The following is a 27,118-nucleotide window of genomic DNA, read 5'->3' on the forward strand; positions in this document are numbered from 1 at the left end:
CTCCTGGGCAGACAGGAAGCCAGCGCCAGGGGAGAGCAGGGGTCTGCTCGCTGGGCCTGCTTCCGCCTTCCGCAGGGTGGGCAGTTGGGGGGTTGCTGAGCAAGAGTCGTGTGGAGCCCTGGCTGGGGCAGGTCAGGGCCTGGTGTGTGCGCCTCTCAGATGAGGCCACTCCTCCAGCCTGGGCCTTGGGACACACTGGGGCTCCCACACTGTGCAGGCCTGAGTCTGGACAAGGGCACTGAGGGCCCTTTGGTTCTTCCAGGTTCTTGGCCACTTTAGTCACACCAGCGTTGGCCTTGTGACACACAGGGGTGATAAGCCCTGTCCCCACCTCCCTGGAGGAGTCTGGGGTTTGGTTGAAGCCAAACAGGCACCAGTGTGGGACCCCTGCAGTCTCTCAGCTTGCAGAGGGCAGGAGCCACATCTTTGTAGAAATGTCCCTTATTTCTCCCTTTATTTGAGAAGTATTACAATTATTGTAGGAAAATAAAGGAGAAGGCCAGGTGCGGTGGCTCACTCCTGTAAGCCCAGCATTTTGGGAGGCCGAGGCGGGCGGATCACCTGAGGTCAGGAGTTTGAGACCAGCCTAACCAACATGGAAAAACCCCGTCTCTACTAAAAATACAAAATTAGCTGGGTGTGGTGGCGCATGCCCGTAATCCCAGCTACTCCGGAGGCTGAGGCAGGAGAATCGCTTGAACCTGGGAGGCGGAGGTTGCAGTGAGCCAAGACCGCACCATTGCACTCCAGCCTGAGTAACAAGAGCAAAACTCCATCTAAAAAAAAAAGAAAGAAAAAGAAAAACAAATAGAAAAATAAAGGAGGAAAAAAGAAAATGAAAAATAATGATGTCTGGGGCCCTATTTTTCTCAGACTTTTCTATGTATCTAAGTAACCAGAGCCTCGTTTTCTTTTCAATGAGGCAGTATTGGCACCACCGTTTTTCTCATATAGTCATTGGCCTCCCTGACACTGATGTGGGCCAGCCACAGTTCGAAGGTTGTCTAGTCAGCCCGGTGACTGGGGTCCCATTCCTGAGCCTGCTGTGTGCCCAGCCTGACCCTGCTGTGTGCCCAGAGCTATACATATCGCTGTTCCACGGGGCAGGAAACGTTGTCTCCGAAGGGAAGTAACTTGCCCAGACCACAGGGACTGGGTCTCTCCAGAGCCAGCGTTTTGGACACTCCTGTGGAAGGACACTCGAGTCTCTGTTTTTCTTTTCTTTTTTTTCTTTTTGAGACAGAGTCCTGCTCTGTTGCCCAGGCTGGAGTGCAAATGGCGCAATCTCAGCTCACTGCAACCTCCGCCTTCCAGGTTCAAGCGATTCTCCTGCCTCAGCCTCCCGAGTAGCTGGGATTACAGGCGTGCACCACCACGCCTGACTAATTTTTGTATTTTTAGTAGAGACAGTGTTTCACCATGTTGGTCAGGCTGGTCTCAAACTCCTGACCTCATGATCTGCCCGCCTTGGCCTCCCAAAGTGCAGGGATTACAGGCGTGAGCCACCGTGCTTGGCCAAGTCCCTGTTTTTCATTGCTGAAAGTGGCGCCACAGGGCGCCCCTCAGGGCTGGCCCCATGTGGCCTGAGTCTCCTGTCCTGGGCTTTATCCCCAGGCCCTAGCACTGAATAGGTGCTCAACCAATAGCCACTGAGTCACTCTCGGCAGAGATGGGGGATCAGAGAAAGGGCCTGGGAGGAGGTGGCCTGGGAAGCCGGGCAGAGGCGTGGCAGCAGGGGACTGGGAAGGGAGGAGGTGCCCGATGCCAGGATTCAGGGTTTCTTGGGTCATCTGTTTCCAAAAGCTCCTTATGACCCCAAGCTCCAACCAGGAGAGAAGGGCAGAGAGGCCACAGCCAGGCCATCTGGGGAGGGTCTGGCATGGAAGGGTTCTGGGAGGATGGAGTGGTTGGGCCCAATATGTGGTATCCTGTAGGCAGGTCCTGGGCGCTGTGCCATGGATCTGGCCGGCCCTTCCCCGAAGTATGGTCCTGAGCTAGCCGACCCCCCAACTCTGGGCCACAGCTTCTCTCTGTGACATGGCCTGGGGGCTGCAGCCCCTCACCCTGGCATGCCCCCAGGAGCTCTTAGTGAGAAGACTAAGGCTTCCTACCTCCTGGCCCCTGCTGCCCTCGGGTGGGGCCCTCTGCCACCCAGAAATGCAAACTGGGCAGCAGGGCGGGCCTCTGGGGAGCAGGTGTGGTTGCCGAGTGCCCAGGGCTCGGTATTTACAGCAGCAGTGCTGTTGGCCTCTCCTCCTTGGCCCAGCCCCCTCCCCTGGGTGCCTCCTCCCTGGCCTCCAGAGGTCTGCAGGGAAGTGTGAGGGCACACCGAGCTCAGATCTTGCTCAGCTCCCTCCTTGCCAGGCAGCCTTGGGCGGGTGCTGACCCCTTGCCGGCCTGGGGGTGATCATCTTGGCCCACCTTGCCAGGTGGTTGAGGACCAGATGTGGACAGCACAGAGGCCTGTCGGGGGCCAGGCTGGGACTGGATGTGGGCGGTCTTCCTCACCTCCCCCAGATTCTCTGAGCCCTGCACGTCACCCCCTTGGTCCAGTCTTGCCTCCTCAGCCAGCCTGGTCTCCCCTGGTCCCCTCCGCCATGGAGGCCTGTGGGACCCTGACCACAGCTTACCTCACAGCCACCCTCAGCAGCATCCCCGCCCCTGCTCTCAGCTCCCAACCACCACCCGGGTTGTGCTTCTTCGGAAAGGGAGCCAGGCTAGGGGGTCCTTGGTGTCAACCAGACCCAGGCACTCACAACTTGTCCTGAGTCCCTGTCCCTCCCTCCCCACCCACATGCTCCAGGCCCTGTCCAGGGACCCCGAGTTCCCAAGACCCTGCTTCTCAATTTGGCAAACGCCAGACCCATCCCAGGTGCCCACACTGATGGGCAGCTAAGCAGGCAGCGAGGAGTCAGTGCTGCCATCCAAGGAGAAGGTGCCAGGCAGAAGTGTGCCTCTGGCTTCTGGTACTCAGGGTGCCATGGGGTGTCCCCAGCACAGGGTGAAGCCGTTTGAGTGAAGGATCAGGCAGGAGGCCATACGGCTGGTGGGGAAGGAGCTGGTGGGAGTAACGGCCAGGCCACCCGGGCTCAGCGACCATTACCCGAGTTACCCCTGTGCTGCGGCTCCTTCTAGTGTCCTCCTCAGGTGATGCCCACCCTCCCCTGGGCCCATCCCTGGGTTACAGCAGCCCTCTCCTACCAGGGGGCATAGAATTCCAGCCTGCTGCTGCCTCCCCCTGGACCCAACACTCATGGCCAGACGTCTGCCCTGGTCAGTATGCATGGCAGGAGTTGTGGCCCCTGCACCAGCCTCCCTGGGCTGGCCTGTGAAAGGCTTCTCTTGCAGTGGGTTTTTAAGCCAAGCCTTCTCCCCACCACCTGCTCATTATGGCCATGTCCATTGCCCTGACCCTAATTCTCACAGCTGAGGCCAGAAACCAGAACTGGGCCCCATTTTCTGGGTGCAGGTCCCACCCACCCCCACCCCCACCCCAGGAGCAAGAGCTGTTTGTTCCTCATCAAGGCTCCAAATACCCACAACAGATGAGCAGGCGGCGGCCTCCTGGCCTCCCCTCCCCCAGGAGCAGAGAGCTGGGGCCCAAGCCTTCCAGGGATTGGCTGTGGGCCACACTGGCAGTCCCGGGTCACAGGAAAGTGTCCATCATCAGCTGGGCCGCAGGCGGCACAGACAATGCTGGGCTGTGCTGGGCCCCGGCCCGCCAAGGGGTGAGAGACGCTGGGAGACAGCACCGAGAGATCCCTTTATCCAGGAGTGGGCAGGGCCTACACAGCCCTGGCCTTGTCCGGGGTGCTGGGGCCTTGGGTCTCTAGAGGCCTGGGGAGGACAAGCTCTGGGGCCTGAGGAGCTGGGAGGTTCACCTACTGAGAAAGTGGGGAGGTGGGCCAGGTGCGGTGGCTCATGCCCGTAATCCCAGCACTTTGGGAGGCTAAGACGGGCGGATCACTTGAGGTCAGGAGTTTGAGACCAGCCTGGCCAACATGGCAAAACCCCACTTCTACTAAAAATACAAAAATTAGCTGGGCATGGTGATGGGTACCTGTAATCCCAGCTACTCAGGAGGCTGAGGCAGGAGAATTGCTTGAACCCAGGAGGTGGAGGTTGCAGTGAGCCAAGATCACACCACCGAACTCCAGCCTGGGCTACAGAGTGACTCCATCTCAAAAAAAAAAAAAAAAAAAAAAAAGAATGGAGGTGAAGGTGAGCCTAGGCTGGTGGGGCCATGTGGGGATCAATGCCCTTGCCCTTCGCCACCGCCCCTCAGCCCAGGACACATACAGAGCTCCATCCTGCAGGCTCCTGTGTCAGGCCAGGCCCTCCTGAGGCACCTCCACCGGGAGCCTGTTCAAGGGTGACTTTCCCAGGAACCAGGAAGTGACCAGGCCACATTGGCGTCATCACCCCCACCTAAGGACTGCAATGCACCGAACCCAGACTGGCTTCCGGGAGAGCTGGAGGAGGGCCTGCAGGGGCTTTGGGGCCCCGGCCCTGCCCCGTGAATCATTCACACATGGTGGCCTGGAGTGGCTCTGTTTGCCCTGAGAACACAGGGAGCAGGCTGTGTGTGTCTCGGCTCGATCTTTGCACACTGAATTAGTGTTTATTTCTCACCGCCTGTGCTTGGCCTGGAGGACGGGCCCAGGGAGAACACCCACACCCAGGCAGTTCATCCTGGGAGCGCTTCCCCGGGGGCATCAGTGGCCAGTAGGTGTTGGGGGAGGGGCTCTAGGAAGTGGAGCGGTCTGGTAGCAGGGATAGGGAATTGTCCCACAGTACAGATGGGCAAGTCAAGGCTGGCCTTGGAGGCTCCCAGAATGTCTGAGAGCACTGGGCGGCCTGGGTGGTGCTTTGGGGCTGTCTGGGCCCACTCATCCCGGGTGATGGGTCGGTGACTTCCCCCTGGAGCCTCTGGTTCCTCCCTGATGTCTGCTGCAGAGGGTGGTTGTGCAAATCAGGCGTGATGAGTTACCCGCCGCCTGACACTCGGGACCTGACGCATAATTGGTGTCCGCCTCCCCCTCCACTGAAGGTGGTGTCTGTCTCCAGGGCCCCACGGCTTGAGCCACCTGTCCCAAGGCCTGAACATCATCTGCAGCTTGGACACCTCTCTAGGGGCCAGGACCCCCAGGGTCTCTGCAGAGAGAAATGATCTCAGTTTTAGGGGAAAATCTAGGTGTGCGACGTCTAATTCATTAGCCAAGGACGGCTACTGAGCCTTGGAAAAGGCTAGTGCAGACAGGTGTGCAATACACGCTGCGTCTCAGTGGCTCCGTAGGAAAGAAGAAGGTGAAATATCTCAGCTCTGATAACACGGTATCGACTATTTGTTGAAATGGTACTATTTTGGATATATTGGGTTAAATAAAGTAGATTATTAAAATTGATTTCACCTGTTGATTTATTACTTTTTAAAATGTGGGTACTAGGGCACTAAAATCCCTCACGTGGCTCACACTCCGTTTCTGTCGGACAGTGCTGCTCCCGACTGTGAGGGCCTAGATTGGCACCTGCCTAAGGAAAGAGTGACCAGAGTTTCAGCAGGAATGCCCGCCGCCTGGGCATTGAGGGGCACACGTAGAGGAGGCGCATGCTGTGGGGGTAGAGGAACTGGCGCCCCGGGGCTGCAAATCAGGGGGCAAGTGTGGCACCCAGATGGGGGGCATGGGCTCTCTGCTCCGTGGCTGGGGCTGGGGCTGGGCCAGGCTGTGTGAACCACAGGGACAGAGCTGGGCGCTCAGGAGGGCAGCTGTGCAGGCAGCCGGGGCCTGAGGGCCACGTGGAGAATGCAGGTGCCCCGTGTGGCCCCATCACCCGGGATGGTAGGGTCCTAGTGTCCCCCATTTGACCCCTGCGCCCCTCCTGCCTTTCCGGAGGAAGAGCTGGGCAGCCTGCCCTGAGCCTGGTTCTCCTTGGAACTCTGCATCATGTAAACACGGCCTGGGCACTGGCCTTTGTCAAAGCAGGCAGGGGGCCAGCCCTGGGGAGGTGCACGCCTCAAATTCAGAGCAGAGTCAGCACCTGCAGACCACAGCCCAGAGCCCTGCTGTCCACACCTCCCTGGCCATGGTGGGCCGTGGCTCCAGCAGTCTCCCGCCCCCTCCTCCCCCATCGCCCTGTTGTGTGTGAATTATTGATGCCCCTCCTGTCCCCCGCCTGGCTGCTGCTGTGACAGAGTCTCATGGAGGCGGCACTGCCTCCAGCAGCCACACCTCTGGACACGGAAGGCAGTCTGCACGCAGGGCCTGCTGGCCTCCAGTGGCTGTGTACCTGGTCTGTGGTCCCAGGGATGGTGGGCCTTCCCGTTCTCCAAGCCTAGCCTGGGAGCTGGTGGGAGTCGCCCACCGGGAGAGGGTGCCACTGGCTGTGGGCCCCAGAGCGCGGTGTGGCGATTGGTGGTTCGCACAGAGCTGGGTTTGTGCGGGCTGCGGGGCACTGGCGCCCACATAAGGGCATTGTTTGCTGAGGTAAAAGGGGTTTTTGTCTCCTCCTGGAGACGGGACAGAGGGAGGAACAATTTCCCCCATTCATCACTAATTCCTCCATTTGAATAGCAGCACATTGCCCCATGTTCAAATAGACGGACACGGTAGTCCTTCCCTGCCCGCAGGCATTCTGGGCACAGGTGGTGGGCTCCAGGTCCTGCCCAGATGAAGGAGTCACCCTTTGCCACAGCGGGGAAAGCCTGGTTTTGTGGAAATGCTCAGAGGGGGTGCATCCCGGGCTGCTCCCCCAAGACCCCTCAGGATGTCTCTGCTGGCCACGCAGCCATGGGCTGGGGGCAGGCCCACCCTGCTGCCATCACGCTGGGCCCCAGCAGGTTGGCCTCAGGGGTGACCCTCATGGAGGGGCCTCCTGGAAACAGCAAGATGGGGACCAGGTGGGGACAAGAGGTCACCTGGGCACTAGGTTCCACTTCCAGCTCCAGGTGTGGAGGATCCATCTGAGCTTCCCACTGAGCCTCCCAGCTGGAGGCCTGCACCCCGTGAGGCCTGTGTGCTGGGGCTTCGGTGCCCATGGAGCCAGCTGGGTTTCTTCACAGAGTCATAAAGTGCCAGAGCCCAGGAGGGCGTCAGCGGCAACTCCCAGGACTGTAGATAAGAGGAGGCCCAGGAGGTGGCAGTGCCCAAGGTCACCCAGACTGCAGGACCCTACACCCGCACCATCCCTGCCCGGGCCCCACTGCATTCCATCCCAGCATGGGTTTGTGTGCCTATGTCTCTTTTAAATCAGTTTTTTTTTTTTTTTTTTTTTTTTGAGACAGAGTCTCGCTTTGTCGCCAGGCTGAAGTCCAGTGGCGCGATCTTGTCTCACTGCAATCTCCACCTCCCGGGTTCAAGTGATTCTCCTGCCTCAGCCTCCTGAGTAGCTGGGACTACAGGCGTGCACCACCACGCCCAGCTAATTTTTGTATGTTTAGTAGTGACGGGGTTTCACCATGTTGGCCAGGATGATCTCGATCTCTTGACCTCATGTTCTGCCTGCCTCTGCCTCCCAAAGTGCTGGGATTACAGGTGTGAGCCACTGCACCTGGCCTAAATCTATTTTTTTTTTTAGGATTGTGGGAGGCAGAATTCCAATCGGATCAAAACCCAACTGCCTCCAGTCTCTCTGTTCCTTCTTTCCCCAAACAGTGACAGGCGCATTCTCCTGGCCAGGTGCAGTGAGGGGTGGGTGTGAGGGTTGCAGCCAGCCCCTTCTGTGGGCATCAGCCCTCCCGTGGGCACCACCCCCTCCTGTGGGTACCAGCCTCCTCAGGACTGAGCTGGGCATCATGGTGAGGTCCCCGTGCAGAGCGATCCCAGCCCCCGGGTCCCATCCCTTGGCCTCTGCCAGGGAGAAGACCCTGGACTACTCAGAGACCAAGCCATTGGTGTGAGCCTGCCTCTAGCCGGCCTAAGCAATAAGGAAATTATTAGCTCCCTCACCAAAACCTCTAGGGCCTTCCTAGGGCAGGCACAGATGGATTTCAGGGGATCATCTGTGCCCCCTATCAGCACTGCTTTCCCCAGCGTGGGCCTCTCTGCACCCACAACCCCAGGTAGAGAGAACCTTCCCAGCCATCACAGCAGGAGTCCCCGCGTGATGTCCTCGGGCCCAGCCTGGTCACACACTATCACCAGTTGCCGTGATGGGCTGACTGGCCAGGCCTGGGGCATGCACTCACCCCGGCGAGCCCAGGAAGACTCAGTTGCCCCCACCAGAGGGAGGGGTGTGATCTAGGGGGCAGCAGGAGCCATCCAGGCCCACCCAATACAGCTGCACCAACTCTGGGTCTCTGGGGCTGGGGCTGCTTCTGTGAAGGCTGGGCACAGGCCAGAGACACAATAAACACAGTAGTACTGCAAGGAGAGGATAAGTGCGTGGAAGAAAGAAGAAATAGGTTTCTTCCAAGCACTTACCCTCTCCTTGCAATACTACTGTGTGGGAGGGGGCCGGGCGCGGTGGCTCACGCCTGTAATCCCAGCACTTTGGGAGGCCGAGGCGGGTGGATCATGAGGTCAGGAGATTGAGACCATCCTGGCTAACACGGTGAAACCCCATCTCTACTAAAAATACAAAAAATTAGCCGGGCGTGGTGGCGGGCGCCTGTAGTCCCAGCTACTCAGGAGGCTGAGGCAGGAGAATGGCGTGAACCCGGGAGGTGGAGCTTGCAGTGAGCCGGGATCACGCCACCATACTCCGACCTGAGCGACAGAGCGAGACTCCATCTCAAAAAAAAAAAAAAGAAATAGGTAGAGGGGTCAGTGAGCCAGAGCAGGGCGCGGGAGCTGGGCTTACTGAGAAGTTGACCTTTACGCAGAGCCCTGGAAGTGAGGGACTGCACCCGGGACAGAGTGGAGCAGGAAGAGGGAACAGCAAGTGCCAAGGCTGGGTCACAGCTGGGGCGGGTGGGTGAGCCATAGGGGCTCGCTGGAAGGGCCTGGTGGGCCCAAAGGAGGGACCTGGCTTCCAGTTGGAGTAAACTCAGCCCTTGTGGCTGCAGCCGGCATCAAATCCACTGCTTGTGGGACCAAGGGACAGGCTGGAGCAACCCCACCCCAAGCAGCACCTCTGCCCCTGCTGGTTCACGAGGCTTCAGCCCTCGCCCCACCGTCCCTGGGATGGCTTCTGCAGAGCTATGGCCCACAGCCGGTGCCATGATGGAGATTGGGGCAGGCAGGGAGGGCTTCCCTGAGGTGGTGGTGGTCGGGTTAGCACAGAAGGGCGAGCAGGAGTCGCCGAGAGTAAGGAGAGACCATGGCTCAGGGGCCAGAAAGCCGGTGACACCCCTTCGAAGCCCCGTCTCCTCTGGAGCCCTCAGGTTTGATTTGTCGCTGCTGGAGCATGAGCTCCGAGGGTGGCAGTCGCCCCCATCCCCACGGTGACCCTCTCACTGGGCCCACCTCACACTGTCACAGGCTGGGCTCCGGGATCCCCAGAAGCCCCCGTTGCAGTCTGGGAGAGCCTTGTGCGTCGGCAGTGGGTGAGTTATGATGTGAGAAAATGTGGTGTGCAGGGAATCGGGTTTTCCTTTTGAGCTCCTGCCCCATTTCGGGCACCATCCGCACCTTAGAACTGTGTTTTACGGCTGTGGGACCCACTCTGAAAGGAAACGGAGGCTCCAGAAGGTGGAGTAGCGTCTTCCAGCCACTCCACGGCTCAAACCTGTGGCCTCCCCAGTCGGCAAAACATGGGCCTCAGGTTGTAGGCAGCCCCCAGAGCATGTCGTGCAGGGGCAGCTGTGTGGGGTGGGGGCTGGCATGCCGGGGCTGCCTGAGCGGAGCTGGGGGTAGGCGAGACCTTGGTGTCACTGGGGAAGGCAGGCTTTTGCCATCCATGTTGTCCCTCTGAGCAGGCTCTGTGTGTGCGGCGTGAGAAAATGAGATAATGGCAGATAGAGCCTATAAACTAGGGCGAAGGGGCTGGTTTTGGTCTGGGTTTTTTGTGTGTGGTAAAATGTGTGACATAAAATTTGCCATTTTTAAGTGTACACTCCAGAAGTACCGTTATTCCACAGCTTGTTCATCCCCCAACAGAAACTCTGCCGCTTTAGGTACTAACCGCCCATTCCCCCAGCCCGTGGAGCCTCACTGTACCTTCTGTCTCTGTGAATTTGCCTGTTCCAGATGCTGCGTAGAAGTAGAATCACTGGGTATCCTTGTCCGTCTGGCCTGTTTCCCACAGCCTCGTGTTTTTATCATCCACATTGCAGCGCTTATCCAAACTTCATTCCTTTTCATGGCTGGATACTATTCCATCGTATGAATAGACCACACTTGTGTACCCATTTACTTGTCGAAGTTTTAAAAAATATAAATAATGTGTTGGGCACAGTGGCTCATGCCTGTCATCCCAGCACTTTGAGAGGCCAAGGTGGGAGGATGGCTTGAGCCTTGGGAGTTCAAGACCAGCCTGGGCAATATAGTGAGACCTCTTCTCTACAAAAAAAGAAAACTTTAAAAATTAGCCGAGGCTGGGCACGGTGGCTCATGCCTGTAATCCCAGCACTTTGGGAGGCCTGGGGTCACGAATTCGAGACCAGCCTGGCCAACACAGTGAAACCCTGTCTCCACTAAAAATACACAAAATTAGCTGAATATGGTGGCGGGCGCCTGTAATCCCAGCAACTTGGGAGGCTGAAGGCAGGAGAATCTCTTGAACCTGGGAGGCGGAGGTTGCAGTGAGCCAAGATCACCCCATTGCACTCTAGCCTGGGCAGCAAGAGTGAAACTCCATCTCAAAAAAAGAAAAAAAAAAATTAGCCAAGCGTTGTGGTGTGCGCTGCTGGGGAGATCGCTTCAGCCCAGGAGGCAGCAGTTGCAGTGAGCCCTAAAGGCACCACTGCACTCCAGCCTGGGCAACAGAGCAAGAACCTAAAAAAAAAAAAAAAAAGTAAACCATGTAAATCAGTCGCCAATATTTTAAAATCTGTTTACATAATGGTGCAGATTTCCAGTTTCTTCTAACAGCTTGGAACACTTGGCCATACGAGGTCCTAGCACCTGGTGCCTTACGGGTCTTACCCGCCCAACCACTTCCCTGGCCAGACCAGGGTGGCGTCTGAGTGCAGTTAAGGGAGGTTCTGCCCCGGCACTGGTGCCTGTCGATCCCCAGCCAGGCAGCCGGGGGCACAGCCCCGAGGCAAAGGTCTTGGTAGCTGGAGAGTCTGGGCCCCTGTGCCGGGCATCTGACCTGGTAGAGGCTCCAGGAGCACCCTGAGCAGCGTGTCTCTGGACCTCACACCTGGGGAGGGCAAGTCCATCTTCTTGGGAAAACCCGATCGGGAGGTGGGTGATGGAATGATGGGATGTCACCTCTGGGCCTGTGCAGGGTGGGGCACTGCAGCCAGCCTTGGACCTCGTGCCTGTGATGAATGCAGTGACCACTGGCTCACTGTGTGCCAGGCATGATGCCCACTGAGGAGCAGCCCCTCCTTCCAGAGGAGGAATCTAAGGCCCTCCAAGGTCAAGCAAGTGGCCTGTGAGGGTGGTGTCGGTATGTGAAGTCGCACCTGCAAGGTGGGTGAAAGATGGGCCCCCTGCGGCTCATGGGAGCGTGGGTAACCGGCCAGTATGGGTGTCATCCCTGTCCCCCGTGGAGGCTCCTGGTCCTCAGGTGCAGGGGCTTCTCTGGTGACAGGGTCTGTCCTGGTGGGGCAGATGGCCCTTACGATGACCCTGGGCCAGGGGAAGGGAGCATGAGGATCCCTGGCAGGGCCAGGCAGCAAGCTGGGGTTGGAGGCGTGAGTGCCTCCTTCCTAGGGACAGTGGAGAAAAATGCCAGCCTGAGGTGGCAGTGTGGAAGCAGACCTTGAAGGCTGGCTGCCATCTGCTCAGCTGGAGGTGTCATGGCAGGCAGATTGCAGAGCCCCAGCACAGGATAGTGAGGCTGGGCTGGGGGACTGCAGAGGTCACAGGACTGAGAGTGCCAGTGGCCATGAGCCAGACTCTTACTCAGCTACAGGAAAGCATGGGATAGGGGAGTGAGGATTAGGCCTGGCTCTCACAGGTGGGATGTGGGTGGCCTGGGCTCTGGAGAGCAGCCAGTGGGGGCTGCATGAGGAGCTGGTCTGGTTCCCGGGTGGAGGACAGTGGGCACCCCCATTCTCTCAATTCACCTTCCCTGTTACCCACGAGGCTCAGTAAGGCACATCTGCCCCCCAGGAGGTCTGGCACCTTGGTTGCAGTCATTGCTTTGTTTCCAGGCCAGTGCTCAGTAGGTGCTCAGTAAAAATGCTGGGGAATGTGTTCGCTCCAGACTGGGCGCAAGTAGGCTGTGGGGTCCTGGGGACAGCCAGCGTGGGCCGGGGCTCCGAGGGTGCAGCCAGTGAGGGGCAGCTATGGGCGGGCTTTGAGCAGAGCCCGGAGCTGCCCTGCGGGAGGATGGAGGGAGTGATGAAGCTAGGCTGCCCGGAGGAGGACAGGACGCCTGGCCCAGGGGACCTGCTGCAGCCGAGGGGGAGGGGTGCACTGCACCGCCGCGGCCTCCCATCCCCCTCTGCCCGGCCTGGCTGCATGATGGGCAGCCTGGACCCGCCCCCGGGCAGCCGGGAGGCCAGCAATTGGTTGGGGCACTAGAGCCGCTCGGTCGCCATGGGGACGCTCTGGAGGTGCGCGTGCCCAGTGCCCAGCACCGGGGACTAAATCTTCATAATCTGCCGGCTAGGAGGGTGGGGGTGGGGTCCGGCGTGACCCTGGCCTGGGGGAAGGGGCGGCAGGGCTCGCTGTGACCACCCCTCCCCCACCCACTCTGGGTGCAGGTGCGGAGCCGCCAGGGTCACCCGTGCGTCCCCGGGACCCTCGCGGGTGCTCACCTGACAGTGACCCCGGGAGTTCCCGTGCAGCTTCAGCCTCTGCCGTCTCAGCTGAGCAAGGAGGCCGGGGCTGGGGCTGGGGCTGGGGCTGGGTGCGCAGAGAGGCCTGGAATGTATCTGGAACTGTCTGGTCCCCCGGTTAAAGTTTCCTCCCCGGCGCCCGCAGGCTGGCGGTGCCGCGCTCTTCGCGGCAGGGGGCGCCCTCGCAGTGCTTTGCCGGGGCCGCCCACCCTGAGACGCCGGGCAGGCCCACTCGGGGGCCACGTGCAGACCCTAGACCTTGCAGTCCCGGCTTGGCACGTCCCAGGCCATGGGGCCTGCACAGAGCGCGGATCCAGGGGCCACCGTGCCTGTGCCTAGGCTGCCAGGGCTGGGCTGGGCTTGCTTGCAGGAGGGAATGAATGGCTGGAGGTCACAGTAGAGCCATCCTGCCTCGGGCAGAGGAAGGGGACATTTGAGGGCCCACTGTGGGCAGGGGCTCTGAAAGCTCGAAGATGCAAGGCAGTGCCCGGCAGCAGGAGCAGGTGGGTGGGAGGTGCGGTCCTGGGAGCTGGGGAGAAGGGAGAGCCTGGCCAGGCTTCGAGGGTCTCCAGGGCCCTCTGGCAGGCCACTCACTCCCAAACCCTTGGAGCTGGGCCTTCCTTAAGCCTGGACATAACGCTTGCAAGTTTGGGGTGCAGGAAGACCCTCCATGCCCTGCACAGCCCTGCCTGGCCACTCCCCTCCTGATGGCCCCTCTATTCTGGCAGAGGGGACCCTGTGGCTGCCTCAGCTAAGGCTGTGGGCTGGGGCAAGTTGCCTCTGAGGTGGGGTAGCAGCACTCACCCCCACCCAGGGACACTCATGAGGAGGACACAGGGTGGGATAGTCCGAGGTGGCTGCAGTGGCCACAGTGCCTGGGATGGGGCCTCACACCCAGGCCTCTCATTCCAGATGACTCCTCCTCTGAGAGTGGCAGCGGCAATGGCTCCTCCACCCTGAACCCATCCACGTCGAGCAGCACGCAGGGCGACCCTGCCTTCCCCGAGATGAATGGCAACGGCGCCGTGGCCCCCATGGACTTCACCACGGCCGCTGAGGATCAGCCCATCAACCTGTGTGACAAGCTCCCGCCGGCCACGGCACTTGGCACACCCTCCTACCCCTCCGATGGCTGCGGTGCCGACGGGCTGCGGAGCCGCGTCAAATACGGGGTGAAGACCACCCCTGAGGTGTGTGGGGCTGGGGGCTGAGTCCATTTCTTTCTGTAAAGGGCTGTCGAGAGACAAGAATGAAATTGTGTATGCCCAGAGCTTAGCTGGAGCCAGCCCATGTGTGTGACACCAAGCCAGGGTGGTGGCTTTGGCTGGTATGCCATCGGGTTCCTGGTGAAGCTCTGGAATGGGAGATGGCTTGGAGTGTGCCCCCAAGCCAGGCCCCCTTCTCCGAGCTTGTGAAGTGGAGCTGACGGCCCCTGCCTTGGTAGAGGTGTTAGATGGATATGCATCCCCACAACCCATCCCCCTCCCCCAGAACAGCATCTGCTGTGGATAACAGCAAGTGGCCACTTTCGGCACAGCCAGGTATGAGGCCTCCCACTGCCTGGTTTCTCTGCGTGCCTGTCCCCATTTTATAGGTCGTGCAAAAAAAGGGCGAGGGCCCAGGGATGTGGGCAGTGGAACTCCTCCTTTGACCAGGCTGATGGATGGTGGTAAGGGTGGGCACAGTAGGTACCCCTACCAGTGGGCATCCCCCCTGCTTCCTGGGGCCTCCCCCACACTTCCACAAGCTGCCTCCGGGCCACTAAGGTTTCCTGCAGTAGTGCCTCTTCTCCAACCTGGGCCCAGGGGCCAGAGGTGCCTTCCTGGAGCTTACACCTCTGGACAGGTTCTTCTTCCTCCCTGGGCCTGTTTTCTCTTCTGCAGAGAGAGTGGAGTAGGTGCTAGTGCCTGCCTCAGTTGGAATGTCTCATGGGGACATTCTGTACCGTGGGCTCAGTGCTGAGTTGTTGCTATGTGTCTAGCGCAGGTGGCTGGGAGCAGGTTCTGGCCAGAGCAGGCTTTGCCTGGGTCCAAGGGACAGGCATAGCTGCTGTTCCATGGAGGGGGTGAGTTGTGTTCAGCAGCCATTGCCACTGTGGCCACAGGGTACATGGGGGGCCCAAGGAAGTGAGATGAGAGCAGGAACGCCATCAGCAGCTCCTATCTTAGTCTTTTCTCCATCTGTCTGCCCTGGCCCTGGCTCAGGGCTTGGCTGAGTGGTGTGGGAATGTGGCTTGCTTGGGGCCGCACGGCCGGTTATGGTAGCCAGCAGGGTCCCTCAGCATCCTGCCCCCATCCAAGTCTGTATGTGGATGAAGAGACAGGCACCAAGCCAGTGTCCCTAGGGGACCAACCCCTGCGGGCCTGTTCCCAGGGAGAGAGGCCTGGCAGGGGTTGTGCTGTGGGACCAGGTGCCAGGTAATGCACTTCTTCCTGGATTTGCTCCTCAGTGAGTGCTGTTCCCCTGCAGGCTGTGCCATGGCCATGCTGCCACATCACAGGGTCTGACCATGCAGCCGCCTGCTCCCTGAGCCTGCCTTACCTGCTAGATGCCAGCCTCCTTGAGGGCAGGGACAGTGTCCCTAGGCTACTGCCAGTCAGGATCTGAATGAGTAGTTAGGACACATTGAAGGCACAAACTTTCCAAAAGGCAACATTGGTCCTCAGCCGTCCCAGAGCAGTGCCCTGAGGCAGGGACAGGAGACAGGTGGTGTGGGAGCTGAGCCATGAAGGATGAGAAGATGGAGGAGGCATGGAGGAAAAGAGGGAGCTGCCTCTAAGGAGAGATGGGTGAGGGGGCTTGTCCAGGGAGAAACTCGTGGTAGGAGCACAGGGCTGGAGCCCTTCTCTACTGGAGGACAGGAGACTGCTGGGGGAGGCTGGATCTGGTTCCCTCTCCCTTTCTGCCCACATATTCTCAAGGGGCCACTGTGTTGTCCTGGTGGGGGTGCAGACAGGAGAAGGCCAGCTCAGGAGCTGCAAGAACGCATCCTGCTTAATGGACCTGTCGCCTTGGCTGGCTACCTCGCCCAGCCCATCTGTTCCTCCTCCCGACAGACAGCATGCTCGTTGCTTTGGTGACAGCTCGGTTGTCAACTTGGGGTTGCAGCCCCTTGGGGATCAGGGAGGAAAACCCCAGAGCCAAAATATATCTTGGCACAAGAAGAGGCTGGTGGGTGGTGGGAGTCCTTTCTGTGTCTGCCTTTCCCCTGCACACATGGCAGGTCCTGGTGTTGGCCTCTGCTGAGGAAACAGCTGACACCCTCAGTGCTCGGCAGCCCCGGGAGTCAGGTCTCTGCATACACTATTGCAGTCGGTCCTCCCTGCGGCAGCCCAGGGAGGGAGGTGGTAGCATTGCTGTCCCCATTGCACAGATGAAGGGAGCAGAAAAGGGGAGTGACTTGCTCAGGGCCTCGCAGCTGTGGCTCTCATGGCAGCAGGGCATGCATGCCACCCTGGTCCCCAAGCTCACCGCCTGTAGGAGACCCAGCAAGGGCATGAGCAGCTGCTTGGCCCAACCCTCTGCCTCTTGCCCTCCTTTTAGTCCCCCCCCTACAGCTCTGGGAGCTACGATTCCATCAAGACTGAGGTCAGCGGCTGCCCTGAGGACCTGACAGTGGGCCGGGCCCCGACGGCAGATGATGACGACGATGACCACGATGACCATGAGGACAATGACAAGATGAACGACTCTGAAGGCATGGACCCTGAGCGTCTTAAGGCCTTCAACGTGAGCACCGGCTGGAAACAGGTGGGGTGGGATGGGGGCAAGACCAGGGCCAGCCCTTCCCATGGCCCGTGTCTCCACAGATGTTTGTGCGTCTCTTTGTGGACGAGAACCTGGACCGCATGGTGCCCATCTCCAAGCAGCCCAAGGAGAAGATCCAGGCCATCATCGAGTCCTGCAGCCGGCAGTTCCCCGAGTTCCAGGAGCGGGCCCGCAAGCGCATCCGCACGTACCTCAAGTCCTGCCGTCGCATGAAGAAGAACGGCATGGAGATGGTGAGTCCCCCTCCCTGGCCCACACTTTCCCTCGGCACCACCACTGACCTCCTGCCACACTCCCAGGATGCCCGGGCCCCTCACCCAGGGTCTTCCCAGGAGCCCTGGAAGCAAGTACCATAATCCCTGGTTTGCAAATGAGGGAACTAAGGCCCAGAAAGGTCACACAGCTCCGTAGACTGAGGTGCTGGAGCCCAAACCCCACCCTGTGCCACCCACCCCTAGGGCAGGGTCTCTGCACAAGCCCAGGGCCCCCATGAGCCCCATGCTAGCTCCATCCCCGTTCTGCCTGTAGACCAGACCCACGCCACCCCATCTGACCTCGGCCATGGCAGAAAACATCCTGGCAGCTGCCTGTGAGAGCGAGACGAGAAAGGCAGCCAAGCGGATGCGTCTAGAGATCTACCAGTCCTCACAGGTACCTGCCACTGCAGCCACTACAGGGGCCGCTCCTGGGCAGCCAGGGAGGGCAGGCCTCATATGGGTGTGGACTGAGGGAGCTGTGATGGGTGCAGTCGGGAGAGGGGCAGAGGGGGAACAGGAGGGCAAAGACAAGGAGAGGAGGTGGGTGGAGGTCAGGTGTGGTGTTCTCAGAGGTCCTCAGACCTCATACGGAAGCCTGGACTTCATCCGGAGACCAGAGGGCCCTGATCAAATATGCTGACGGGCAGATGAGCAGAGTTGGGGAAAGCCCCTGGGGGAAAAGTGGCCGGGGGAGGGGACAGATGGAATCCCACAGGTCAAACCACAGCACTGGGTCCCAGGAGTCCTGGGGCCGCAGCATTTATCCACCTTGTGTCCGGGGATGGTAGTTGGGGCCAGCTGCCCCTTAGTTTCCCCAGCGCCCCCCTCTCCCCTCTGCAGGATGAGCCCATAGCCCTGGACAAGCAGCACTCGCGGGACTCCACAGCCATCACCCACTCCACCTACTCACTGCCAGCCTCCTCCTACTCCCAGGACCCTGTGTACGCCAATGGCGGCCTCAACTACAGTTACCGCGGGTACGGGGCCTTGAGCAGCAACCTGCAGCCCCCTGCCTCCCTCCAAACAGGAAACCACAGTAATGGTGAGTCGGGGGAGGCCTGGGCTCCGGCTCCCTGACCAGCACCCAGCTGGGTCTGCAGAGCAGCCCTGGGCAGGGGAAAGGGTAGAGGGAAGCAGAGGCCAGTGATGGAAAGGGGCTGCCTCACAGCATAGGGAGCAGGAGGGGCGGCTCTGGCACCCTCCCACTTCATCGTCTTAGCTCGTCCTTAGATTGGAAGGTGAAGGAGACTTAGTTGGTTAAAGCAAAAACCTACCGCCCCCTTCTCACCGCCAGTGACGCTTACTCCAACACTTCCCACCTTCACTACCAGCGCCTCTCACTGGTTCCACTCCCCCAGGGCCCCTGTGGGTGCCGAGTCCCAGCCAAGGGCCTGTTCTTGACCTGAGTTGAATCTCCACAGCCCCATCTCACCCACAGCAACCGAGGCTCAGTGAGACAGCTGCTGGCCCAGCCCAGCTGTGGCCCCGCTGGCCTGCAGGGCGGCTCCCTCCCCAGGCCTCCGCTCAGGGCCTGCCTTGTGAGGTGAAAGCGTTTCTCACCCGGGTGCTGGGCCTCCGTTCTTGCCCCTGCACTCATGGAGCCTACATCTGAGACACCCGGGGTGATGGTGCACACCTGCTCCCTCGCTCCGCTCCTGTAGCTGGGTGATTCAGTAGGTGCTTTTCCGGTAACTTCCCAGGCTACTCTGCGCAGATGGGGCACAGACCATTAGAGGAGACAGCCCCCGAAGAGACAGAGGCTTCCTCATGGAGTCAGGTGCTGCCGTGAGCACGAACTGGAGTGGGGAACCTCAGACCCCTTTACTGTGAGGCCAAGGGAAGCAGGGGAGGAGTGGGATCAGCCTGGTGGGTCACAGGACCTCTTGGGCCAGGCACTCGGGTTGTGTTGTGTGTGCAGAAGGAGCCCCTGCTAGGTTTTAAGCACAGAAGGGCTGTGAATTGTGTGGTCTGTGTCATTCTGTCTGCCCTTGTAAGAAGCTTTGAATGGGGAGAGCAGGAGGCAGAAGCCGCGTGCTTTGGGGGTCGTTCAGAAGCCAGGGAATGAAGGGAGGAATTGAGGAACTTGAGTAGGTTGGAGAAAGGTGCCACCTGTAAGCTGGGGAACCCTGGTGCAAGGTCTTGGCTGAATATGCCTGAGGATTCCCTAAGCCCCCGTCCTTGGCTGCAGGAGACCCCTCACTGTTCCTGGGCAGCAAGGGAGAGAGCTAGTCCCCACCCATGGCAGGAAGCCCAGGCTGCCTCCACTCGCCTTGACCCCCCACCCCCCAGAACCAGGAAGTGTATGCAGGTCCCTGGAAGATTCCTGCTTGGGCTTAACTCCTCATCCCTTCCTAATGCCTCTTAACCTAAAATAAGACGCCGCCTGGCCCTAATCCCTGAAGCTAAGGCCAGAGTGGCCAGCATGGTGAGAGGTGGAGTGGCTGTCCTAGGCGGGCTCCTTTCGTTCCAGGAAGAAAAGCTCTGCCCTCCCTACACATGGGGGTCTGGGGCCCAGCAGGTGAGGTGAGGGTGGTCTGGGGCCTGCTCCCTCTTAGCAGCAGGCGATGGTGACAAGCCTCTACCTGGTGTCCACCCAGCATGACCTATCTCAGGGCTGTGACTGCCAGGTTCCCCTGACCCTCCTAAGGGCCTCTCATGGTGGGGCTGAGCCTGCTTCATGCCTGTCCGTTCACACCTGCCCAAGAGGCACAAACAGCAGCCAGAGGATGATTCTTCCAGGGAGGCAGCTGGCTCTGCTCTTGTGCATCCTGGGGTCTAAGTCTCCCATCTGTGAATACCCTGGTTCCTTCATGGTGGGTGGGGAGGCCACTGAAGCAGAAATCTGGTCATTTACCTCCTTGCCTGGGGCAGCACCTGTCCTGGAGCACTAGTACCTCATTTGAAGAACATTGTTTAAATCCTCCAGCAGTTGAAGGAAGGCGACAGGCAGCCGCATGGTTGCAGGGCCACCCATCCCCACTGGCCTCCCCAGCCTCAGCCTTTCAAGTGATTGTTCAATCAGTTTGGTACCTCGGCCGGGCAGTCATATTAATGGCTCAGAGCTCCTCACTTTGCTCATTACGTTGTCATCTGGGGATGCAAATCAGCTTAGATAGAATCAGGCTGGGCCTGTCTTGCCTGGGGTGCTGGGTAACTCATGCTCACTCCTATCCCTCTACCCACCATAAGGCAGTCACTCGGCAACCTGAGCATCTGCCTGTAACCAGAGTCTGCATGGAGATGTCTCCAGATCAGATCGGCTGCAGGAAACAGGGACCTTCTCCTTTCCAAGCCTCAGCTACAGCCCAGGAGAGAAGGGAGGAAGCTCTGAGCACAGGCATGAACAGGATAGCACTTGGGGAGAGGAGAAAAGAAAGGAACTGGGGCCACTGCTCATGTTGACTATGCCAGGAGGCTCTGGCCACTCCCAAGCATGATGCAGAGGGGACCGGAACCACCCTAGAGGGAACCAGACCCTCTCCTCCCCATCCCTCTGGGTCCAGCCCCTGCAATATCCAGAAGTTAGCAGAGGTACTCCTGTTCCAAGCTTCTTAGTCCCGCATTGTGACAACACCTTGGGAGTCGGTCACCTGTTTGGCTGCTGTTTCCAGACACAGCCCCAACCCCTTCCCCGTGTTTGATTTTAACAGACTCAACTGTTTCCTTAACTCTCAATTCCAAGGACGCTGTTTAGAAAATAGTTCCTAGGACCTCCTCCTTGGTGTCCACATTCTCTGGCCGGAGAGGAAATAACCCCATGTGACAAACTGTCCCATCTTAGACTCCAGCTTCCTTCCCCATTTGGGGGCTGCACCAGCTTCCTTTTAGCAGCAGTCAGGTTTCCATAGTTTATCCCAAGATGTTACTTCCAGTCTGGATACCTCCCGTGCCAAGAGCTTGTCCATCTCTCTTCATAGCAGCGTAAAAACTGCCATGGAGACGCAATCATGAGCGAATGTGGCCATCAGAACCTTCAGGGTAGTTGGGGGAGCCTCACACCCCCGTGGAAGATAAAGCTGTGGGGAAGGGACTCCAGGGGGAGGGCAGAGAACAGAGAAGCTGACCCGGCTGCATCAGAGAAGGCTTCCCAGGGGAAGCGGCAGCTCTGCCTGCACCTGCCCAGATTCTCTCTTCTTTGGCTGTTTCTTGGCTGAACACCTTGCAGAATGCTTTTCAAATTCCAGGAGCTTCCAGGTCTCCTGGGAGCCCATTCAGAAAGCCCTGAAACCTGTTTGGAAGCCCTTCCCTACTGGGCCAGTCTAGGCAGTCAGGCCTCCTGCTGGCTGAGAAGGAGCCTCAGCCTGTGCTGAGTGTTTCACAACTGGCATCTCAGCTTCTGCTCACAGGAGCCGCCTAGTTTTGGCAGATGAGGGCTCTGAGGCCCAGAGAAGTTAAAGAATTTGCCAATGAAGTAGCAGGGCAGGACCTGAATCCACACTTGCCCGACTCCAAAGCCAGGAGCTTCTTGGGAAAGGCCAAGAGAGGACAGGGCCTGGCAGTCCCCTCCCCAACACACACACCCCTAGTGTGTTTTAAAAGATGGCAGGCTCCCTCTTTGCCATCATCATCCGAGGACAAAGGGCAGGCAGTTTCTCCAGAAGCGAGTCTGAGTCTTGTCCTGATGGTTCCGGCCCACATTCCCTCGTATCCCAGCAGCATGAACCCTTCACCTCACTTAGGCACAGGACTCCTCCCAGGAGGGGGGGGTTCAAGGTGCTGAGGCTTAGCAGAAAGAGGCTTCACACACCCAGCCCCTTCCTCCATCCACTGGCTGCCATGGTCCCTCCTGGGGGACCTGCAGTTATGGCCTGGCCGGTCTGGCCTGTACCTCTTCCCCCAGACAACCGGGGCAGCTGGCCTCTCTCCAGCTGGACAGAAGCCCCTTTCTTGTCTGGGCACACAGATGTTTCTTCTCCTGGCCTTTTGTGGCTCGACTCTCAACTCCTCCTGGGCTTTCCCCACACGCATCTCTCAGGTGTGTTGGGCCCTTGCCTACCTGCAGTCTCCTGCACACCAGCTCCCCTTCCAGCCTCGATGTCTGGGCTGAGGAAGAGCACACAGATGGGTGCTGCTCCTTTAGGAATGCTGGCAGAGGCTTTCTTTTAGCACTTGTCCCACAGTTCCTCAATGGAAGTAGTATTTCCCATTCCCAAGCTCTGCTCACCACACTGAGGAGAGGCAGATCTTAGGAGTTCCTTTGCCCCAAGGCCTCCTCTTCCTCACCTAAAACCAGATCTTTGCAAGATCATCCTGAGGATTCTCTGAGAACCCTGTCATCCGCAGGCCCATTCTAAGCACTAGGGATAGAGCCATCAGGGAGATGGACCAGAGCCACGGACTCCAGTGCCCAACTCACAGTGGGCACTGGGCCATAGGTTATGACAGCGCCAAGGAAGGTACACCTCCCAGATGCCAGGCAGGGTGGCTGCTCCAGTCTCACCCTACTTCCCTCTCCACAGGGCCCACGGACCTCAGCATGAAAGGCGGGGCCTCTACCACCTCCACCACCCCCACGCCCACCCCCTCCAGCACCAGCACCAGCAGGCCCGTGCCCACCGCTCAGCTCAGCCCCACGGAGATCAGCGCCGTGCGGCAGCTCATCGCGGGCTACCGGGAGTCTGCTGCCTTCCTGCTGCGCTCTGCAGATGAACTGGAAAACCTCATCCTACAGCAGAACTGACCCCACCGGCACCTGGAGCGCACTGCCCTAGGGAAGGAGGCTATCCCAGCCTGGACCCGGCTTCCTGCCTCACCAGTTGGTACATTTTGTTTTTGAAAGAGGTGGGAATCCAAAAGAGCTGTTTCTAGCCACACTCCAAGCACCTGAGACTTTGGGCACAAGGACACTTTTTTTTTTGGAATCTCACCACACGGGTGCTCTGACCTGCTTGGAAGAGGCCAACGGGGCAGCTCTGGAAGGGTTGGGGGCTCCCCTGACAAGGCGCTGGGGCTGCAGCTCTGTTTAGAATCACCTTCGTGGACCCTGATGTTAGAATCCCACCCCCAGATAATTACCTTTCAAGTCTTAGGTGAGCAGAATTGCATATTTATTGAGAAAAACAAAGTGGACCCTTTCTTCCTCTCCCCTTAGTAATTTATTTTTCTGAAAATGGATTCTTTTGTGTTTGTACAGATTGCTAGTCTGTGTCTGTCTGATCAGAAGGATGTATCCCCATACCTAACATTCCATATCACTACACTGATGTGGGCTGGGGCCAGTAGGGGCAGGGCGGGTGCCAGGCTGGCTGTTCCTCTGCGTGCCTGGCGCACCCTGTGGCTGCTATCCCTTGGCCAGGCCATCCTGTTGCAGATCCAGTGCTGCCACAGGGACACCACCAGGCACCTCCCTAGGCACCAAGCAGGAGGACCTCACCCGCACCCATGGCAAAGCAAAACAAAAGAGGCACCCTGACCCCATTCTACAGAAGCCCCAGTCCATGGTCACCTGTATTCTACCTCACACTCCAGCGTGGGCTTTTTCCAGGATGTGCCCTGAGCCTGTTGTGAACAGCTGTCACCCCAACTCCCCAACACAATGTGTCTGCCTGGGAGGTAAGTCAGTCCAGACTGGGTGTCCAGGAGCTGGAACCCAGAGAGCGTCCTGTCCCTAACCAGCCACTGCAGTCCTCCAGCTCTGGCCCTCAGCTGCTTGACAGGACGGACTGCTGGGAGATGGCAGCCGGTTGGCAGGGCCCTTGCCCTCACACCCCGCTGCCAGGAGCCGGGTCTGAACTTCTGTGCACAGGCCTGGGCCCGCAGACTCCTGCCACAGACTCCCGCCAAGAGGGGCCACTTCTTCAGGGTGAGCCTCGGCTGTCAGGCAGCTGTGAGTTCCAGGGCAGACTGCAGCTCCCATCCCCTTGCGCCATGTTTGGAGTAAAGGGATCAGTGGAAGTGGAGGAGCCACTTGGGTTCTCCTAAGACCAGCCCTTCTGGAGGGGCCAGTCCTGGAAGAAACCCATAATCCCTGGAGTGTGAAAAAGGGCAAAAAGAAAAAGCTGGCCTGGTTTCCTTCCTCCCTGATTGATAGGCACTTCCTCTTGCTCAGTGCAATACCTACCAGTGCTGCTAAACCAGGGATTCGCCCAGACCTCAGCAGGCCCCCAAGGGCCTCTCCATGCAACACTCCGTAGCCATGACAGCAGCTCTCTGCTGCCCGCCCCTGCCCAGAGCTGGCAGAAGCCCTCTGTTGCCTTTCCTCCCTCACAGCAGAGAGGCCCCAGGGGAGCCAGGGCCGAGTGGATCCTAGGATGGCCACGGAGAGCCACTCGCTCCCAGAACAGGCACCCCTTCGCAAACCAGCTTTTCTGCAGCCAATTGCCTGTTGCAGCTGTGGCCACTGCCTCCCAGCACTGTGGCAGACTCCCCACAAGGAGTGATGGGGAGGGGGCACCAGTGAGGATGCCCCATCCTGCCTCAGGTCCAGAACTCTGAAAGGTAGGGTGCCCACCCCGTGCTTACTTCCGGCCCCTAGAGGTTAGGGGTGGTCGTTATCTCTCAAGTGGCCTCCAACACCCCATCCAGCCACACCACCTCTGCCTTCCATCTGACCAATCCCCAGGCCTCTGGTCAGGGCCAGGACACCTGAGACTCACCCTTAGCACAGCACAACCTCCAGTGCCCAAGGCCTCTCCCACACCCCAGCCATCCACACATCCAGCCCCACCTGCTCAGTACTACTCCCCTCAACATTTGAATTCGTGTAAATATTTTTGTGTGTGAACAATACTACAAAGTAATCAGTAAGATCTTTTGCAAAATGTTACCCCAGGCAATTTGTGAAAATCTTAATGTTAAAACCTGGCAGAGACAATCGCCACCCTAGAATTCCTGGTATCAGTTACTTAACATGTCACTTCTCCCAGAGGCAGTACCCAAGCTAGACATGAACCGTTTGCATTTCTTGGCAGACAGGAGTGAGAAAGACTGGGGAAGGGGCTCCCTCCCCCTACCCACACAAGGATTAGATCTAAAGATCAGCATAAGTTACAGTTTGAAGTCACGTTTTTCTGAGTTCAAGCTGTTGGAACTGACCACCCTCCAGCCTGCCTTAGTACTGCGGCAAGAGCGTAGGTTCAATGTGTTTTCAAGAGAAAGGAAAGAATATGTTGTTAAAGTCCACTGGGCCTCCCAGGCCCCTCCAGGGCAATGGATTTCATCATGTCGACCCCACCTCTTGGGTGGGCTCCTCCTTTCCAGTGAAACTACACCTGAAGCCCTGGAGACGGCAGAATCAGGAGCAAGTTTCTGCATGGAAACAGGATTCCATTTAGCTGGCTCAGTCAGGGAACTTGTTCTGTTTTGCTTTTGTTTTAAAAGATGCAGCTTCAACCCCTTCCCCCTACTCCTGACTTGGAGGGCACCAAAGAGCTGGTTCTGATGAACTAAGCTCGCTGCTGTCTCACCCTCACCAGAGGGACTGTCTTCTCCCAAAAGGAGCCCCCAAAGCCCTGTCCCACAGCCATTTAAAAATCTTCTGAAGGGCCTCAGGGCACAAAGTAATCATTTGGGATCCTAAGTTAAAAAGGAAATGCAGAAGTAGGATACTCCAATTCCAGAGTCTTTGCAGGGGGCTAATCCCACAAGGGTAGCATCACAGAAGTGGGCATTGGTCTTAGTGCTGGATCATCAGGTAGGCAAGTGATAGTGTGTGTAACCCATCTGAAATTCATCTTACCGTCACCACTCTTACAAAGGACAGTTTATTCCCAAGGACAGTGCTGACGGGGAGGGGGACAGGCAGGGAGTTAGGAGGGTTTTCGAGGATTTCAAACAGGTGGAACCCATCCATCCCTATTCCCAAGGGCCACTTACAACTCCAAGGGTGGTTACAGGATTAACTACCAGTTCATTTTCAAAATGCTGCTTTGAACTCAGAGGGTTGATACTTTTAATTTGTAATTTTTTGTAAAACTTTTTACAAAATAGTAAAGTATTTCACCAGAATACCAGTTTCAATCCGTCCATGGTCTGATTTTTATATAATTTAGTGGTGCTTTAGAAACTTTGTTTTTGTTGTTTCTGAGCTAAACAGCTCAATTCTTTTTCGCCTGTATCTACCTAAGACCAATGTGAACCTTTGTATTTTTGCTCCTAATTTTGGACTCAGTGAAAGTGTACTGTTTACATGTACAGATGCCCCCAGTCCCTGTGTGTTCTGCAAGACTTGCTCTTGAGGAGGAAGATGCACCTCACTAAGCTCATCTGCTTAGCAAAGCCACAAACAAAAACCTCTCACTTTTTACCTACGTTTCCACCTAAAAATACAACAAAAAACCTACACCACGTAGAACTCAGATTGGCTGAAAAACACTTTCCACCTGGTACATGGCCCATATGCCTCGATTATGTGGTCTATTTAGGAGCAGGAGTCAGAAGAGAGACCTCCTATTGGCTGCTGGTGGGTAACTGCATGGACAGAGGAAAAGGGAAGGCAGGACTTTGCTGCAGAGCTGTGGGATGAATGTAGTTCTTCCCTGGGCAGCCTGGGAGTGGGAAGGTCAGAATGACTCATGTGGCCTTCAGGATCAAGCCAACCAGGATTTAGGGACAACCCAAGAGGTCTTTAGCCCTCTGGCGTAATTTAGACATGTTTTGGAAGAGTACGAGCTCCATATCTGAGATGAGATTTAAGACTTTCAGTGCAGATAGTACAAGCCATTTCTTCAGGGTTCCTCTGGGGGCAGCTCCTTCATGAGGTCCCACCTCCGGGGAGGGGCACAGGGCTCTAGATAGTAAGCACTTAAGGCAAACAGTGGATGGCACCAACTTTTAAAGGTGACTCTATTAATCAATGGCTTCACCTCTAAATTATATTTTTACAGATATGCACCTATGCAACTTAATGTGGCTCTTCTAAGCAGGTGAGGACTTCCTCCTCAATGCTCTCTATAAAAATTATTTGTGTTCTATATAGTGAGTTTTACCAGTAAATGTGGCTTAATATTTTAATTCTTAGAATGTGTCTTCTCTACGTGATGCGACTAAATTCTGTTTTGTTTGTGGAATGACTAGCACAGGCCGACTCCCTCTCTCCCTCACTTAACAAAAGACCAATGAGCTGTTAATCGAGCTGTTATCTCCATGGTATTACTTGCTAAATGCACTGATTTCTTAAGTATGTGGAATCCTTTTCCTTTTGAATCTGTATATCATATATAAGACTGAATCTACTTAATAAACACTGAACAACAAACAGAATGCTCTGCTTCCACTGTGTCCTATCAACAGCAGCACTGCCTGCCACTTCTCATCCTTC

At 57.7% G+C, this 27,118-nt stretch overlaps 1 protein-coding gene across 2 annotated transcripts in view; it reads left to right on the forward strand.

Moving 5' to 3' along the window:
• NOL4L (nucleolar protein 4 like) overlaps nucleotides 1-27,056 on the forward strand; it is a 143,462-nt gene extending 116,406 nt beyond the window's left edge. Inside the window, exons 6-11 of one of the 2 annotated variants that reach the window (XM_030825684.1) lie at nucleotides 13,748-14,025; nucleotides 16,379-16,564; nucleotides 16,645-16,836; nucleotides 17,132-17,254; nucleotides 17,701-17,902; nucleotides 22,320-27,056. In XM_030825684.1, the coding sequence (XP_030681544.1) occupies nucleotides 13,748-14,025; nucleotides 16,379-16,564; nucleotides 16,645-16,836; nucleotides 17,132-17,254; nucleotides 17,701-17,902; nucleotides 22,320-22,540 (1,202 nt within the window). In that variant the 3' untranslated portion in view covers nucleotides 22,541-27,056. The remainder of the gene's footprint in view (nucleotides 1-13,747; nucleotides 14,026-16,378; nucleotides 16,565-16,644; nucleotides 16,837-17,131; nucleotides 17,255-17,700; nucleotides 17,903-22,319) is intronic. The other variant, XM_030825685.1, reaches the window with a different exon arrangement.
• Nucleotides 27,057-27,118: the final 62 nt, after the last annotated feature.

The sequence above is a fragment of the Nomascus leucogenys genome, chromosome 13 (assembly GCF_006542625.1).
Source record: "Nomascus leucogenys isolate Asia chromosome 13, Asia_NLE_v1, whole genome shotgun sequence".
Taxonomy (NCBI): domain Eukaryota; kingdom Metazoa; phylum Chordata; class Mammalia; order Primates; family Hylobatidae; genus Nomascus; species Nomascus leucogenys.